The sequence below is a fragment of the Hypomesus transpacificus genome, chromosome 23, assembly GCF_021917145.1.
Source record: "Hypomesus transpacificus isolate Combined female chromosome 23, fHypTra1, whole genome shotgun sequence".
NCBI lineage: Eukaryota > Metazoa > Chordata > Actinopteri > Osmeriformes > Osmeridae > Hypomesus > Hypomesus transpacificus.
In genome coordinates, this window is record NC_061082.1 from 10,151,234 (window position 1) to 10,168,512 (window position 17,279).

The window sequence follows — 17,279 nt, forward strand, 5'->3', positions numbered from 1 at the left end:
AATCAATGCGTTGCGGCTGCGACACCAATCAGGATCCACAAAGTATGTCCACACACACATGTTGTGGATTAGTCTACCTGTTAGGAATGGATTAATTAGCCATGGATATCAGGCTTTTCTTGAAGAGACCATCGAGTGCTCCCACTCCCACAGATGTCCGCAAAAGGCCTCAAGTACAGAGTAAGATCAATTTACGTTTGTAAACGTTTTGGTTTACACAACATCGCATAGCCTACTATTATTAACGTTCTTTTAAATATGATAATGCAGATACAAGCCAACTTTACTGGTTCCATCCAAATAGGCCTAATGAAACTTAATAATGAATAAATAAACAGGGTTCTCAAGCCTCTGTGAAGGGGCTGAAATGTCAATGCATGTAGTTTTTCGGCGACCGTAGCCTACGGAGAGGGGGGGGGGGGGGGGGGGGGGGGGCTTGACCACCCTGTAAATAAATAAATAATAAAATTCATAGTTTACCCACCTAAATTTTTACCACTACACCACTGGGTACAGTGGTAATCTGACGGTGTCATTGGTGGCTGACTTCCAGTAAGTAGTTCAAACAAAGAATATGTAAAAAATGTGTTTACGATTGCATTATCGTAAACGTTCAATTTAGTAATATTAGCCAATACATTTGCACTGGAGCCAGAAGGAAGGCAGATTTACTATCCGGTGTGAACACGGCACTGTGTCAGAGGTTGCAGAGTCATCCCGACTATGCCTCTAACGCATGGAATGCGTTTGCATGTGAGAACTGCATCTGCGAGCAAGTCTAGCCCCCCCCCCCCCTCCTCCTCCAAAAAAGCAGTTTCAGTATATTGAGGACTTATTGAGTATACATTGAGTAACTTTGATAATAGGACTCGGCAAATAGGCTCAAAGATAATGTTTAGGGTTAGTTTGCTTTAGGTCAGAAGGATTTTACATAAGGATTTTACATGAAGTCCGGTTGTGACCATGTGATTATATCCAAAAAATGACTGAAAATGAATGACTGAAGCTTCTGTTGCCGCAATGCTTTTATTTCTTGAATATTACATCTGAATGTGTCTACAATTTAATTACGTTGCAGACAGTGTCAAAGACTCTATGAGGTACTCAAATGTGAGTATATAGGTCTTATATGATCATTAATAAATAAAAAAATAATAATCTTCCGCGTTCTCTCCAGAGTTCCGCCACTCACCATGACTCAACTATTGACTTAAAAGCCTCCCTTTGCACTGCAGTTTATGACAGAGCACTCATAGCTTACCGCACAACCACGTCTTTCATTCCAGTCTCCAGGTGTGTACTTACAGGAGAATTCTCTTGAGCTCCATGGCCGAAGTCAAAATATACACTAGGCTGATTCTGCTGTCATTTCTCTGTCTGGTCTCAGGGGCAGAGGCAGGGAAGCTTCTGGTCATACCGTCTGATGGAAGTCACTGGACGGGCTTGAAGCCGCTGGTTGAGGAACTGGGGAGGAGGGGGAACCAGGTTGTGGTGGTCATTCCAGAGGCCAGCAAGAGCATGGGTCTGTCGGAGAACTCCACCACCCTCACCTTCCCTGTGCCCTACACCAAGCAACAGCTGCAGATTATGGTACAGGCTAACCTGGAGGGCTTAATGTCTCAGGATGCCTCCAACGCCCTCACCAGGGCCTGGAGATATTTCAAGAGCCTGAGGGTGCTGAGAAGTTACATCAGCAGGGCCTGCGAGAGCCTGCTGATGAACAAAGAGTTGATGCAGATCCTGAAAAACTGGAGATTCGATGCCATCCTCACCGATCCCTTTGAGCCGGCCGGGGTCATCGTTGGAGAATATCTGGACATCCCAGCTATCTACACCCTGATCGCCCTCCCATGTATGGTGGACTTTGAGGCCAGCAAGTGTCCACATCCTGTTTCGTACGTACCCATGCGCTTCACCCACCACACTGACCAGATGACCCTGGCTGAGAGGACAGTCAACTTCCTGAGAAGTGTGTTTGAGCCAATGGCCTGTGGGTTCTTGTATTCTGATGTGAATAAATTGGCCTCCCGGTACCTGAAGAAGGAGACCACTATCACGGAGTTGATGAGCAAGGCATCCCTGTGGCTCATGCAACTTGACTTTGCCTTTGAATTTCCCAGGCCAGTAATGCCAAATATGGTCATGATTGGAGCATTGAAGTGTGAGAAACCGGAGCCCCTTCCATCAGTAAGTAACAGTTAAAACACATTTTGATGGCAAGCAATAGTCAGAAAGTTGTTTTTGTTCATCCCAGTAATGGGTTGAACAATGGCGTTTTTCCATTCTAGTTCTGACCAGACACGCATGACTCAGTTACCGATGGGCCTGATAAGATGCATATCTACCATAGGTGCGTCCAGGGCTGGACTGGGACAAAAAATCGGCCCTGGCATTTTTGGCCCAGGCGGCCCACACCCACCGTGATTGTTCAAACCCATTCCCTGCAGACAGTCCTCTTAAAATATGTGTACATTCTATGATATGAGTTGCCTAGTGTTTTGCGTTGATGTGATAGTTTTGGATCCTCCAAGAGGTGTCTCAAGACTTATCTGTTGATCTTACACTTAAATAATTAATTAATTATTAGAGTTATGATTTGTATATTTATGGTATTTTTTATTATTGTTTATATTTGATATTGTATTGCCTTTATTGTTATTATTACTATTTTGCTTAATATTGTCTTAGCAACTTTTAAAAACAGTTTACTCTGAATTTTAACTATTGTAAGATTCATATTGGGCCCACATAAAACACACGCACACATACACACACACACACACAGCCTCCCTCCCTTGCCGTCGTCAACTACTCTTTCTTCCATCTTTTCCTCACTCGCTCCCATGGCCCTGTTATGGTCACTCCTCCTCCTCGTGTTCTTCGCTGACCCTGTCAGTATATTTCTGCCTCTGAGCCAGCCACCTCTCCTTCTTCCTTTACAGGTAATGCTGAAGTTGAAGCAGCAATCATGTTCGAAATGTTTGCACATTTTGTAGCATTCGCCTGTAGATTTGTATCTTTTTCTCCCATAACTTTTCTGTCCCTCCCTTGCGCTTTGGTGCTTGTTTCTCCATTTAAGCGATGCTAAACCAGCATACGCATTAGCCAACAGCTCCTGTCTCAGGGCTAGTGGGAGGCAAAATTATGAATCAGGGGAAGGGGGTTCCTAGATTTGATTGGGTCAGGCCAGTGCCAATAAAGAAAATTAACAAATGGGAGGCTGTCACCCAGGTAAAAAAAATCTTAGAAAAATACTAAATCTTCGCATACTTGAAGACATCATCATCAGTATACTTCAAGTTATTGAATGATTAGTTAATTTGAAGTGTGCTATTTTGGAACAACTAATTTTGTACTAAGTATATTTTAGTTGTAATTTAATTGTACTAAAGCACAATTTAAAGTGTATTAAGTGTACTTTTATGTACTAAAGTGGATGGAACAACTTTAACCTGTTAAGGATTGAGTTCTAAATATTGCAGATGCTTCCACCAGAGCAGTGTTAATTTCGTTGACGAAAACTTTGACGAAAAATGTTGGTTAACAACCTTTTTCTCATGACTGAAATGAGACTAAGACGTGACGAAAACGGATCGTTGAAAATAAAAACTATGACTAAATATATTATACCTATCGTTAACGAGACGAGACGAGACAAAAATGTTGGTGGTTGACGAAGTCACAATACTTTTTTTCCCCCAAGAATTTTATAGTTAGATAGATTCCACCTCTCTGTTTCTTAAGCGGGCTCTCATCTCTACTGCTGTCAGTGGCCAATTCTCGTCTCTCGGCCAAGTTTCGCGCGTGTTCGGGCGTGTTATTAACCCATGCAATAGACCAATTATTTGTTTGTAAACAATCGGGATGCGCGCGCACTGTGGCTGCAGAAAACCGGGAAAGGATAGCATTTTAAATGGCAAAAGGACCACACGGATAATACAAATAGTTAGATTTAAAAAGACCAAAAGCGTCGAGGAGGACATGCCTATAGGAGAGAAAGCGATTACCCAATGATCTGTCGCATCAGAATTTTGATTTGGGTCACGAAAGTCTTGAAATTTGAGTGAGAAAGTCGCCCGGTACAGACCGCATAGTCGAGCGGCAACCATGTCTTCACATCAGGTCACAAAGTTCATAATTTTACACTTTTACAGTCAATTCTACATTTAAAAAGTCGAGCAGGGCAGCTTTCAAGAGATATGGGAATTCTGCTTTTAAAGTCAGCTGGTCCGATTATTTTTCTGATTTGTTTAAACTGGCAATCTGAGTGAGACTACATCCCAGTTACACTGTTTTGACGTTAGCCTCAGTCAGACTCGCTCACTGGCAGTGTGCACAATGTTGTATTTCACTCCATTCTACTCCAGAAACGTCAGGGAGGACTGCCTTGTGCATAGACAAGTGAACGTAAATGTATTTGTCCGAAAGGTTGCCCTCAAAAAGTTAATATCAAGCCCTGCAATCCAGTGGCCAGAGATATATGATGACCTGACACTCCAAGAGTAATAGAACGGGGAAAAGCTCGTCTTTTGCAACCCACATGCGCAGTTGAGCCTGCTTGACAGTTGTGTGACGTAGGATGATAATTGGTCTACTGGCAAGATATGTCGTGCTGCTATGAAGTACACAAGCAGCATGGCTAATTTAGGTAGTCACCTGAAGAAAGCTACATTGTATTTGTGTGGAGACGTCTGCCTCCACCTCGGATTCAGGTATGGCTACAGTCAGTGGCTAGCTCCACCTGTAACCCTAGCAAGAATAGGAATTCTATATTCTCCGAGAAACAAATCCCTGTTGTGTACTACAAAGTAATACGAGAGATAGCTGAGTCATTGAGAAAAACCTTAAAGTAGGACATGAGTTCAATTTAGTGTGTGGTGTTAAATGAGTGTTTACAGCAGCTTGACTGCCAGTAATAGTTCACCCTTTTTTACATTCAGAGAACACATACAACAGAAAAGAAAGACTGGTTTAAGGCAAGGTCCAGGCCTGATGTTATTTTATCTTTTCTCAGAGACTTTGTTTAATATGTGAAGTAAAACTTTCACTTGTTTAGTTAATTGTCTGACAAAGAAATACATCATTATGTACCATATTAAATTGCATAGCATCATATTATTTTGCATTGCATCTCATTGAATCACATCTTTTCAAATCGCACTGTATCGCAATAGGGGTGAATCGTATCGCATTAGTAGTTGCTTTTATGTATCTTTACATTACATTTATGCATTTAGCAGACGCTTTTATCCAAAGCGACTTCCAAGAGAGAGCTTTACAAAAGAGCATAGGTCACTGATCATAACAACGAGGTAGTCCCAAACATTGCAAGCAGCCAAAACATGAAGCATACATTGTGAAAATCTTTAATGTATCTTTAATGTATCGGATCATTGGCGGTGCATAGATATGTGTATTGCATCGTCCTCAGTGATGGAGATGCGCAGCACATCCCTACTGAGAAGGGGAAAAAATGAGTTTAATATGGCTATTAAATGTGACTAAAACTAGACTAAAACTAGACTAAAATGTAATTAGTTTTTGTCTACGAAAACTAGACTAAAACTACGAAGGATTAAAATGACTAAATGTGACTAAAACTTAACTAAAAAAGCATTTTCGTCTAAAGACTAAGACTAAATCAAAAATAGCTGCCAAAATTAACACTGCACCAGAGTGAGTTATTGTTTTAAAACGGAAGCTAGTTAGCTTTAGTTAGCTTCCGTTACCTAGCAACCTAGCATAATACTCGTAGCAATGCTACCTGCTAGTGTTACTTGTTAACCTCCTAATTGTACATTTTGAAGCCATACTATAGCGTTTGTCATATAGTTTTTGTCTATCTGAAAATAGTCGGTTGGAATGTTCAGAATCACACGTGTGACGGTACTCAGATGGGAGTCAGATGACTGAGCGGTTAGGGAATCGGGCTAGTAATCAGACGGTTGTTGGTTCGATTCCCAGCCGTGCAAGGCACGGGCTAGGCACTTCACCCTACTTGCCTCAAGGGGGAATGTCCCTGTACTTACTGTAAGTCGCTCTGGATAAGAGCGTCTGCTAAATGACTTAATGTAAATGTACTCTGTGGGGCCCGCTTTCGAACGATCACATGTGTGACATAAATGTAATGTGACGCTACTAATAAACAGGTTAATGGCTTTTTACGGCTATGTCCATACACTTAAAGTGTACTCACTATACTTGAAGTTGTTCCACTTTACCACATAAAAGTACACTTAATACACTTTAAATTGTGCTTTAGTTCATATCCTCCTGAGATCCCGCCCATTAACGTTTATGCTCTATACTGGACATTTTGTTCACATGCATCTAGCTTTATTCTTTTGAGTTACTCTATCAATCCCTGTTGTATTCGAAAGAGGACTTCCAAGGCTTTCCATTGATATGTCATGTGTATGTAAGACGAGTTCAACGCACTCTATGACCAGTGGTGTAGTGGTAAAAATTGAGGTGGATAAACTATGAATTGTATAATTTATTTATTTACAGGGTTGCCAAGCCCCCCCCCCCCCTCCGTAGGCTACGGTCGCCGAAAAACTACATGCATTGACATTTCAGCCCCTTCACAGAGGCTTGAGAACCCTGTTTATTTATTCATCATTAAGTTTCATTAGGCCTATTTGAATGGAACCAGTAAAGTTGGCTTGTATCTGCATTATCGTATTTAAAAGAACGTTAATAATAGTAGGATAGCCGTTTGTCCCATGTCTTAATGCGATGTTGTGCAAACCAAAACGTTTACAAACATGAATTGATCTTACTCTGTACTTTAGGCCTTTTGCGGGCATCTGTGGGAGTGGGAGCACTCGATGGTCTCTTCAAAAAAAGCCTGATAACCATGGCTAATTAATCCATTCCGAACAGGTAGACTAATCCACAACGTGTATGTGTGTGGACATACTTCGTGGATCCTGATTGTTGTCGCCCCGCAGCCGCAACGCATTGATTGGAGGGTCACAGACCATACAGCGCAGATGAAATAATACATACTACAGTGTTGATATGTTAAACAATATGAAATACATTTATTTCGGATTATTCCAACGGCAGAATACGAGGCGCAGGGAACTTAGATGTGCGTAAACGCGCAAAAACGCTATTTAGAGGTGGATAAACGCAATTTACGCAATTTTGAGGTGGATAAACGCTATTACCGAATTTTGGGATGTGCGTAAACGGCGTTTACATGCGTTTAGCCCCCACTACATCCCTGTCTATGACATCATACCCAGTTCTATAGATTCTCCGCAATATTGAATGTAAAGGAAAAGGGTTTTTTCGCTACTCCTCCTACAATGCTTGTCGAATATTCTTCAAAATTGCCACAGATGATCTTCAGACCAAGCCTCACAAAAATCATCCCCTGGAGCAGGGTTCCAGACTTTTTACTAGGAGCACCGTAGCCCCTGACTGAAAATGTTTGGAGCGCAAGCAGAACATTTTGGGGCACACCTTATATTGACCTGCAATGCATTTATTAATGTAACTAGAGAGGGTACAATTCAGTGGCAATTTTAGACCCTTTTTAGGAGTGCTCAAGCACCCCTAAATTTATTCTCAGCACTTCATCCCCTGGAGCTTTGATTTTCGCAACCGTTTGTTAGTTATAGCCACATCAAATTTATGTGGCTAAATTGATGTGGCCGCCATTTTGAATATAACGTGTTTTTGATACCTCTCCTATAAGGTTTGTCCAATCTTCACCAAATTTGTCACAGATCATCTTCAGACCAAGCCACACAACAGACATCACATGTTTTTTTGATTATCTAAACCTTTTGACTGGAACAGCCAAACAAAGTCGTCAACCAAGCCACCACAAAAGAAGTGAGGTCATATTTCAGCACCTCTTTACTGCATTGACAACAAATTTGGTATAGGGACTAGCGACCCTGTTCTAAAGAAGTTCAAAATAGGTCATGCCATTTCACCTCTAGGTGGCGCTGCAACAAGCAAACATTTGGCACCAATTATCTTCAGATCAAGCCTCACAAACGTTTTCACATGGTTTTTGATTTTCAAAACTGTTTTTCCGGTAAAGCTGATCAAAGTCGGCGATAAAGCCGCCAAAACCGGGAGTGAGATCATATCTCAGGAAATATTTGCTGAATTGACATCAAACTTGGTACAGGTGTTCGGGACCCTGTTCCAAAGAGGTCCACAAAAGGTTGTGTCATCTAACCGCTAGGGGGCGATCCCGTGTCTGACATGTTAAATAGTGATACCAGCTGAATTGATGTGGCCGCCATTCTGAATGAATGAATAAAACGTTTTTGGTGAATATCAAAAATTCACCTAATTTTGCCCAGATTATCTTCAGACCACAATCACTGTGACATGTCAAAATAGAACTGAATTACAGCTGTTTAAACTTGGGCCAAATCTGACCACGCTTGCCACAGGAAAAACTGCTAATATTTTTACCCAGTAACTGAAATCTGTGATTTCCAGCACTGAGAATAGCTCACTAGGATAAATTGGTGTCCTGGAAACGTCAACGTCAGAGGTTCGAATCCAGCCAAAGTTGACAAGCTCGTCATGTCTTTGATTCTCTGTTTAGCGAGACTGTAAACCACTGCAAAGGAGGCCAGGTACACCGCAGTCACTAGATGTCGAAAGTTTCCTCTGGGTCATCTGACCTGCTTGGCCACCACATTGCTGCTTGCAGCTATATTTGTATATGTTGTTGTTTATTAACTTCTGAGGAAATATGTTTTTTGTTTTGAAAGTAGTTATATTATTTTTTGTTTGAAATAATAGCCTTTTCATGAATGTCAATTATAGTGGACACCAAGATCATCTTCATGTAAAATTTTTGTAAGAAACAGAACTGAAGCAGAGAGGATTCTTTTCCGGATGGTTGAGGTAAATTCAGATTTGTAGCTGTCAGATGATGAGAGAGATGAGGATGAGTTTGAGGCGGGATAGAAGAAGATGTTGAAGAAGAGGAAGAGATGCAGGAGGCTCAGATGATACAGAGACAGACAAGGAGGATCAGGAGAGATGTTGCCCTCTTTGGGCCAGTATTAGCACGTAGGATAAACGGATATATGACGTGGCGCGGTTAATTAATGGATGCACTTGCCAAAAATGCCGCCCCCCTCTTCATGCCTAGACGGCTGCCTATGTCACCTGTAGGAAGGACCGGCTCTGCCTAGGACAATGCCCCCCCCCCCCCCCCCCCCCCGCCACCTCCCATAAGAGAGAAAAATACATGCAACACACCCCACCATCTACTTTGGGGAGCTCCAGACATAATTAGAATACTGCTGAGTTGGGTTGACAAAAGTTGCAATGGCCACTATAGAAGGTGTGTCATCTGGAAGGTAGAGTGTGTACTGACTTAATATTACATATTAACCTGCCTGTACAAGCGCACAAGGCATATTGACTCACATACTTCCAAAGACATTCACGACTGAGAGAACGGCTCCCTAAGTGACTGATCTCAGTGTCCATCTCACAGTGGCGTTACTCTCAGCTCTGAGGGGAGAAGGCATGGACCGGGGGTTGTGGGTTCCTGCTGCAGGGTTGCTGACCTTGCTATGCTGCACTCTGGGGCCCGTTCAGGGGGAGAAGGTGCTGGTCATGCCTGTGGACGGGAGCCACTGGCTCAGCATGAAGCTGCTGGTCAAGGAGCTCTACCTTAGGGGCCACAAAATGGTCGTCTTGGTGCCAGAAACCAGCCTTGTGATCCAGGGTTCAGACTCCTTTAGAATCGAGGTCTTCCAAGTGCCCCACAAGAAGGTTGAGCTGTTGGCGGTCATAGACCGCCTGAAGGACGACGGGTTCTCCAGGAGACCACAGCTCACTGACATTTTCACTAGTGTGAAGCAGATGGTGAATTCCACCTATATTCAGGTGAAAGCATGCGAGAGCCTGCTCTACAACCAGCCCCTCATGGAGAGACTACGGGGAGAAGGGTTCCAGCTCATGCTCACAGACCCTTTCCACCCCTGTGGCTCCATCCTGGCCAAAACCTTCTCTATGCCAGCCGTCTACTTCCTGCGAGGGCTCCCCTGCGGCCTGGACGAAAAAGCAGCCCAGTGCCCTGCCCCTCCCTCTTACATTCCCCACTTCTACAGTGTAAACACAGACAGGATGGACTTCCTAGACAGAGTTAAGAACATGGTGATGTTCACTATAGAGTCTTACATGTGCCGTCTACTCTTTGCTAACTTTGATGACCTCACCAGCAGGTATCTAAAGAATGATATGACCTATAGAGAGCTGATTGGTGAGGGAGCTATCTGGCTGCTCACGTATGACTTTACCTTTGAGTACCCCAAACCACTCATGCCCAACATGGTCCACATCGGAGGGATCAACTGTGCAAAGGCAGCCCCACTCCCAACGGTGAGTATTTCAAATATGACAAGTAGTTAATCTATTTGCCGTCCGTATTAAGAAGCTTTACGAATTAGTGATATAACCTTAAATAAACACATGTAACCTAAAATGTTACATTATTTTTCTTCAATAGTTTTCAATTAAAAATACATTTAAATCTGTGAGGTGAAAAGAGTGACTGGGGTGTGAGTATCTCTGATATATGTCACAGTAAACAGCCCTGATATTCTAAGTGACAAATCGGTGAGTTCAAAGAACAGATGGAGCTTGATCTGTGAAGAGACACAACCCCAAGATGCAATTCCCATTGTAGGGAGGTCTGCAATCTGAACAAAATAGTGTGTACTGGGTTAGTCGATTGCCTAATCATGGGCTTTCTGGTGTTCAGTTTCAACTCTCTCTGACCACCCTTCCAGTGAAAACAGATGGCCATTCACTGATACATTAAGACATGATTACTGAGTGAGATGATCTTAGGGAGCCTGGCTGCATTCCTCAGCATATTGTCTGCAGAATGGAGTTAATCAGATTGTAAACAAACAAACATCTTATTGTACAATTCAAACAGAATTATAATGCCCTTCATTTGTGTTTTCTGGAATAGTGAGAAAAGGTTTTAGTTACTTTTATTTAATATACTGAATACAGCAAGTAATCTTTGAAGCTTTATTCTTGGAGAATTACATTGTTCTTGTGAATTGCACCATTTAGAATAACAAAATGACAAGCAACTTGTTAACTGTCACTTCTGTCATTACCCTCAAATATCAGATGGTTAGTAGTATTTTGTAACAGAAAGGTGACTGAAATAGGTGATTGGCACAAATTTGTATTTATATTTTTTATGTTCGATTGCATAAGATATGTATTATGCATTTACATCCATAGATGATAACTCCCGTGTATATACTGTACGTTCAAATCTTCTCCAAAAGGTTTACCTGAGAATGTGCTAGTCCTAACAGTAATTAGAATTCCTCCCCTTGTATCGCGCTTGATGTTATCTATCTCCAGAGTGGGGTTGTGGGTGTTTTTTTCCAAAGATGGATCGCTTCGCACGCAACAATCCTGTTTGAGGAGTGTGCGTGTGAGTTTGTGTGCGTGTGAAATAGTTCAGGTGGGGGAGGAGACAGGGAGGAGCCAAAGGTAATAGGGCTGATTTAGCACGAAACATGAGGTAATCCTGATTGTGTGCACGGCAACCGTGACTTGCATGAGCTGCAGAAAGACCTTTACTTTACATTCCAAATCGTTCATTAAAGTTCAAATAATAAAACTGTTTATTCTACAAAACTTTATTTAATATAAAGAAACTGCAGAGAAATATTTCACCACCCTAGAACATAAAAAAACGAAGATAACTTAAAGCACATTTAAATGCTGTGAAACTGGAACTAATTGTATTATTATCACAACATATTTTTTCTAACAGGCTAACAAAGTTAATTTGCTGCTTCATTCTTGTTGTAATACCTGACACCCTATATGATTACATTAGTGTCTAGAGTACATCTCAGTGGTCTTTATGCAATCTCATGATTATTATGACTTCTTTCTGAAAGAAAGAAATCATTAACCTGGAAACAATCTAGACTTTACTTTACCCTTTACCCCAATCTAGAAATGTATGGACTTTACCCCTACTTACTCCACAGGGGGAGGCTGTTTGGCCACAGTCTCTTACTTAGTCTGAGGTTATATAATAGCCTGCCTGTACAAGCAAATGGAGCACACTGAAACACATACTTCACAGACACACACCCACACACGTACACTTTAGCCAGAGAGAGTACAGCCCCTTTTCCACAGTGCTTACTGCTTGGACTGACAGAGATAGCTAGTGTCCTTTTCACAACCGCGTTGCTCTCAGCTCTAAGAGGAGCAGGCATGGACCGGGGGTGGTGGGTTCCTGCTGCAAGGCTGCTGGCCTTGCTATGCTGCACTCTGGGGCCCGTACAGGGGGAGAAGGTGCTGGTCATGCCTGTGGACGGGAGTCACTGGCTCAGCATGAAGCTTCTGGTGAAGGAGCTCTCCCGTAGGGGCCACGAGATGGTCGTCCTGGTGCCAGAAACCAGCATTTTGATCCAGGGTTCAGACTTCTTCAGGACCGAGGTCTTCGAAGTGCCCTACGAGAAGGCTGAGTTGTCGGCTGTCATTGATAGTTTAAAGGATGGAGTTTTCACCAAGATCCCGGAGATAACAGACATTTTTGTTAACGGGGAACGGTTGATGAATTTCACCAACATACAGGTGAGAGCATGCGAGGGTCTGCTCTACAACCAGCCCCTCATGGAGAGACTACGGGGAGAAGGGTTCCAGCTCATGCTCACAGATCCTTTCCTCCCCTGTGGCTCCATCCTGGCCAAAACCTTCTCTATGCCAGCTGTTTACTTCCTGCGAGGGCTCCCCTGTGGCCTAGACGAAAAAGCAGCCCAGTGCCCTGCCCCTCCCTCTTACATTCCCCGTTTCTACAGTGGAAACACGGACAAGATGGACTTCCTAGGCAGAGTCAAGAACATGGTGATGTTCACTGTAGAGTCTTACATGTGCCGTTTACTCTTTGCTAGCTTTGACGAGCTCACCAGTAGGTATCTCAAGAATGATATGACCTATAGAGAGCTGATTGGTGAGGGAGCTATCTGGCTGCTCAGGTATGACTTCACCTTTGAGTACCCCAAACCACTCATGCCCAACATGGTCCAAATCGGAGGGATCAACTGTGCAAAAAGATCCCCTCTACCAGCTGTGAGTATTTTAAAGGGGGCATTTAGACACATCAAAACAATCTTATAAGTGCAGCAAATGAGTTTCCATCTCTATTAGACAAATTCCTAACAATGTCCCTTCTCAACAAGGACACCAAACAGTGAGGAAATTTGACTACTGGAAACTCCTCCTCTCTTGACACTTTGGAATGTTTTCTTTACCACATGTTTCTGTTTTGCCAGACACACACACATCTGTTCCTAGAAAATCACTGGTTTAAAGGAATTATTTTCCTTACTAAAGACATTGGAGTGAAGGAATATTCAGGCCAAAATTATACAGTAGTATTCTCTAAAATGTACTTCTCTAAAATCCTTTTATTGCCTGCTTGATCTTTGCAAGTGTCAAAAAACATGGCATGAAGCGTTTAAGTCTTTTCTGGATTCAGACCTTATGTGACATTGCATCCGTTCTCCTGCGGTTGTACTCAGAGTAAAATTGCACAAACATGCTGTAAGGGGGAGTTGTCCATCTTCTGGAAAGACGGGCTGAAATCTGAGCCAGGAAAACCAGCCTCCCCTCTGAGCTCTGGCCAGTGTAATTCCTGGGAGGAAATGTGGGGCCCTATTGTGTTTAAGAGAACTAAATACCTTAGGAAAGAGCAGGGGGAGGTTTCATTTTAATTGTTGTATAGGATTTGTGTATTTTACGTTTTATGAACTAAGGGTGTGATGTTCAAACATGGCCTCTTATTACAACCTCAAGTCTGTGGAGGAACTGTTCAACTTAAGAACATGTTATGTTTCCAAACATTTATGTGTATATATAGTAATTCACGTACACAGAAAACACCATGTTTAAACAGAAAACTATTGTTGGTAATGTTTTCTGTGGACCATCACACGGGCATCCTCACTTTTGTAGTGACAGTTTGGTTTAAGAGACTGTAATCCTGTAACACTCCTGTTCTTTCTCTCTTTAGGACCTAGAGGAGTTTGTGGAGGGTTCTGGAGAGGACGGCTTCATTGTGTTCACCTTTGGCTCCATGGTGTCTCAAATGCCTGATGAGAAAGCCAAGCAGTTCATAGACACTTTCAGGCAGATTCCTCAAAGGGTAAGAAAAGGACCTGGTGTTTCAGTCCAGTACCTGACTTTCTCGGACCAAAGCAACACAATTACAACAATGCCTCATACATGCTGTAGCCTTTTACAGTTTCCTGACAATGCTAAAACACAATGAGTCTAATCAGAGACCACTTTATCCCTCTGCCGTGCCTCAAGAAATGTTTAATCCCCTTGATCTTGCAGTACTGTAGATAGTATGCAGAATGCATCCGATTGTTTACAGCTGACGTGGTGGGGGGGTTGTCTCTGTCTGATGTTACAGGTGTTGCTTGTCAGTATTTCCTCCTCTCTCCCATGTCCTCTCTTGGGTTCAATCTTAGGTTCTTTGACTCACACACCCAACTGACCACTGCTCTTCAGCCAGCTATGCCACCGTAAAACAAACTGTTCGATGGTGTGGGTGGGGTGGTGTTCGTACTGAGGAGTCCAATCCATTCAACTTGGTTCCACTGACTGGATGAGTTGTTGCTGTGTGTTTCAGGTTGTGTGGAGATACACTGGGCCCCTCCCAGACAATGTTCCTAAAAACGTCAAGGTCATGAAGTGGCTCCCTCAAAACGACCTTCTTGGTGGGTTTTTAAAGACATGTTTTAGGGCATTTCTGCTGGTTTGGGATATAATGTAGACTTGCGTGACATCTAGGGGAGAGAGAAAGAGGAGGACATACAGGAAGTGGCCCGGGCCGGAGGGATCAAACATTGTTTTGTTGCTCTGATTGGTTGAATGCATCCAATTGGGTCCATATTGAGTAACGTTTAATTACAAGAATCCTTCCTATTATAAAATTGACTTTTGCAGGTCTCTCAGGCTGTGGGACTCATCAGCCTGTCCTGTTAAGTTATACAAGTATTGCACTAATGTACTGTAGACACTGCTGAACATTTCCAGGTGTGCCTAGGGGGAAACAGATTCCCATAAAGAACTGAAATAAAATCTTCATTCATTCCTTAGTCATTAGATGAACAGTATTTTAATTACCTGATGCATTTCCCCTAACTCATTTAAATAACATCAACTGAAATCAAATGGATGTGGCAACATATTCTTTCGCCTGTGTCTGATGATGATTATTGTTGTTGTTTTCTGCAGGCCACCAAAAAGCCAGAGCCTTCATCACCCATGGAGGAACACATGGCATCTATGAGGGCATCTGCAACGGTGTTCCCATGGTGATGCTGCCCTTGTTCGGAGACCAGGGGGACAACGTGCACCGTATGGTCGTCAGGGGTGTGGCTGAGGCCCTCAGTGTGTTTGACGTCACTGCTGACAACCTGCTGGTGGCGCTCAACAAGGTCATCAACGACAGAAGGTCAGACAATGCATAATCCCCCCCTACAAAAATATCAAATTACATATCTTAACTGATTCCATGTTAAACCAAATTAGTTATGTAGAAAATGTTATATCAAAACATGTTTCCTATTTTTTGTGAGTGCAGCAGCTCTGTGTCTGCTGTTCACTCAGACACACATTGGCTGTAACTCTACAGTGTTAAAAAACACCCAGTATGTCAGGATCCTCTCACATCCTAATGCTAATTAAAATTCTTTCCTGGTACATATGCTCATGAGTTATCCATGACGGGAGAGTTAAATATAAGCAGCTTTAGTGTTACGGGGGTGGTGGTGATGGACCCGAGTGCACAACACAGACTAACAAAGCGATGAGGTATGGTCCAGAAATTGTTTAATGTTTGGGTTATTGCAGAGTGGACAGGCAGGGTAGGCTGTGCAGGGGTTTGGCAGGGTGGCTGGTGATCCTGGAGGCACAGGTACAAATCTAAGTTAGCAAAACGAATGATGATATCACAAAAACACTTCTGACTATATTCAGTAGGTAACCGAGAGCATGACTACCAAGGTAGACATAACTATAATCCGGCGATGAATGATGTGAAAACCAAGATTGATATACTGCAGGGCTGATGAGTTGATGGGAGACAGGTATGGAGACTGAGGCAGTGTGTGTGAGGGTAATTGGGAACCGGAGTCCATGGCCACACCCACCACAGGGAGACACAGAAACAAACAAAAACCGCAGCTAGGGGGCAGAGGTATGGACATGACAATTAGACATTCACGTTCCGTTTTCTCTCCACAGCTACAAGGAGAGAATGGTGAAGCTGTCGGCAGTGCACAGGGACCGTCCCATCGAGCCCCTAGACCTAGCCGTGTTCTGGACAGAGTTCGTCATGAGGCACAAAGGAGCTGAGCACCTCCGGCCTGCCGCCCATGACTTGAACTGGATCCAGTATAACAGCCTGGACGTCATTGGTTTCCTAATTGTCATTCTGATAACGGTCATTATGGTGACCGTTAAATCATGCCTGTTCTGTTTCCGCAAATGCGTGGGCAGCAAGACTTTGAAGGAGAAGAATGCTTGAATGTGGCTGAGTTTGACTATTGTTTGTAACCTATGGGGAGCAGGTTGAAAACAATGTATGCGTGACAGAGATTTGCCGTAAAACTGCTGTGACAACTGAAGAGGTCATTCTTCACTCACTATTTGTGTGTGTGTCTGTTTTTCCGTATTTCAAGTCTCAGGATTATTTGAACACTACTTTGAAATAATCTAAGCCATTTTTTATATATTTTTTTGCCACCAAAAAGTTGGATAAATATGGTCTGCCTTTTCATAAGAGGGTATATAGCCTAATCCAAATTGATGACATATCTTAGCAGGTGTAATGATTGACCTTTTGTTCACATTAACAACGAATGATGATGCCAGATGTTTAAGATGCTGTAACAATCACTACTTTTTGTATTTTGCAACTTCTATTGTCACTTTTTTTAAATAAACATTTTAACTCCCTAAAATGTTTCTTACTCAACGACTATTTAACTATAAATTTAAGCGTTTAATATCAGATGGTTGCCTAAAAACTTCAGTCTGAACCCGGAAATGTTGGCAGCAAGGCTTATTTTAATGTCCTCTAAATTCAATAATAACGCGTTTTACTATACGTAAATATTAAAAGTACAGCTTTCTTTCACCTGAGGAATATAGCAAAGGTACGACCATTCATGAACCAAAATGATGCAGAGAAGTTAATTCATGCTTTTATATCCAGCCGG

At 42.6% G+C, this 17,279-nt stretch overlaps 2 protein-coding genes across 4 annotated transcripts; both read left to right on the forward strand.

Moving 5' to 3' along the window:
* Positions 1-1,326: 1,326 nt before the first annotated feature.
* LOC124485768 (UDP-glucuronosyltransferase 1A1-like) lies at positions 1,327-2,202 on the forward strand. The gene has a single exon (XM_047047554.1). The coding sequence runs from the start codon at positions 1,327-1,329 to the stop codon at positions 2,200-2,202; it is 876 nt and encodes a 291-aa protein (XP_046903510.1).
* Positions 2,203-9,519: 7,317 nt separating this feature from the next.
* LOC124485416 (UDP-glucuronosyltransferase-like) lies at positions 9,520-17,021 on the forward strand. 3 transcript variants are annotated; one of them, XM_047047020.1, is made up of 5 exons: positions 9,520-10,377; positions 14,060-14,191; positions 14,684-14,771; positions 15,292-15,511; positions 16,303-17,021. In XM_047047020.1, the coding sequence occupies exons 1-5, from the start codon at positions 9,520-9,522 to the stop codon at positions 16,583-16,585; spliced, it is 1,581 nt and encodes a 526-aa protein (XP_046902976.1). In that variant the 3' UTR covers positions 16,586-17,021. The 3 variants fall into 3 exon arrangements, with proteins under 3 accessions (XP_046902976.1, XP_046902975.1, XP_046902977.1); XM_047047019.1 differs by lacking the exon at positions 9,520-10,377 and adding an exon at positions 12,107-13,116; XM_047047021.1 differs by lacking the exon at positions 9,520-10,377 and adding an exon at positions 12,111-12,621.
* Positions 17,022-17,279: the final 258 nt, after the last annotated feature.

Bases quoted from the DNA above. Each gene is read 5' to 3' on its own strand.
- LOC124485416 (XM_047047020.1), top strand. From the start codon at position 9,520: ATGGACCGGGGGTTGTGGGTTCCTGCTGCAGGGTTGCTGACCTTGCTA. The intron at 10,378-14,059 runs GTGAGTATTTCA...TTCTCTCTTTAG, and splicing joins AGGCAGCCCCACTCCCAACG to GACCTAGAGGAGTTTGTGGA. The intron at 14,772-15,291 runs GTGGGTTTTTAA...TGTTTTCTGCAG, and splicing joins CCCTCAAAACGACCTTCTTG to GCCACCAAAAAGCCAGAGCC.
- LOC124485768 (XM_047047554.1), top strand. From the start codon at position 1,327: ATGGCCGAAGTCAAAATATACACTAGGCTGATTCTGCTGTCATTTCTC.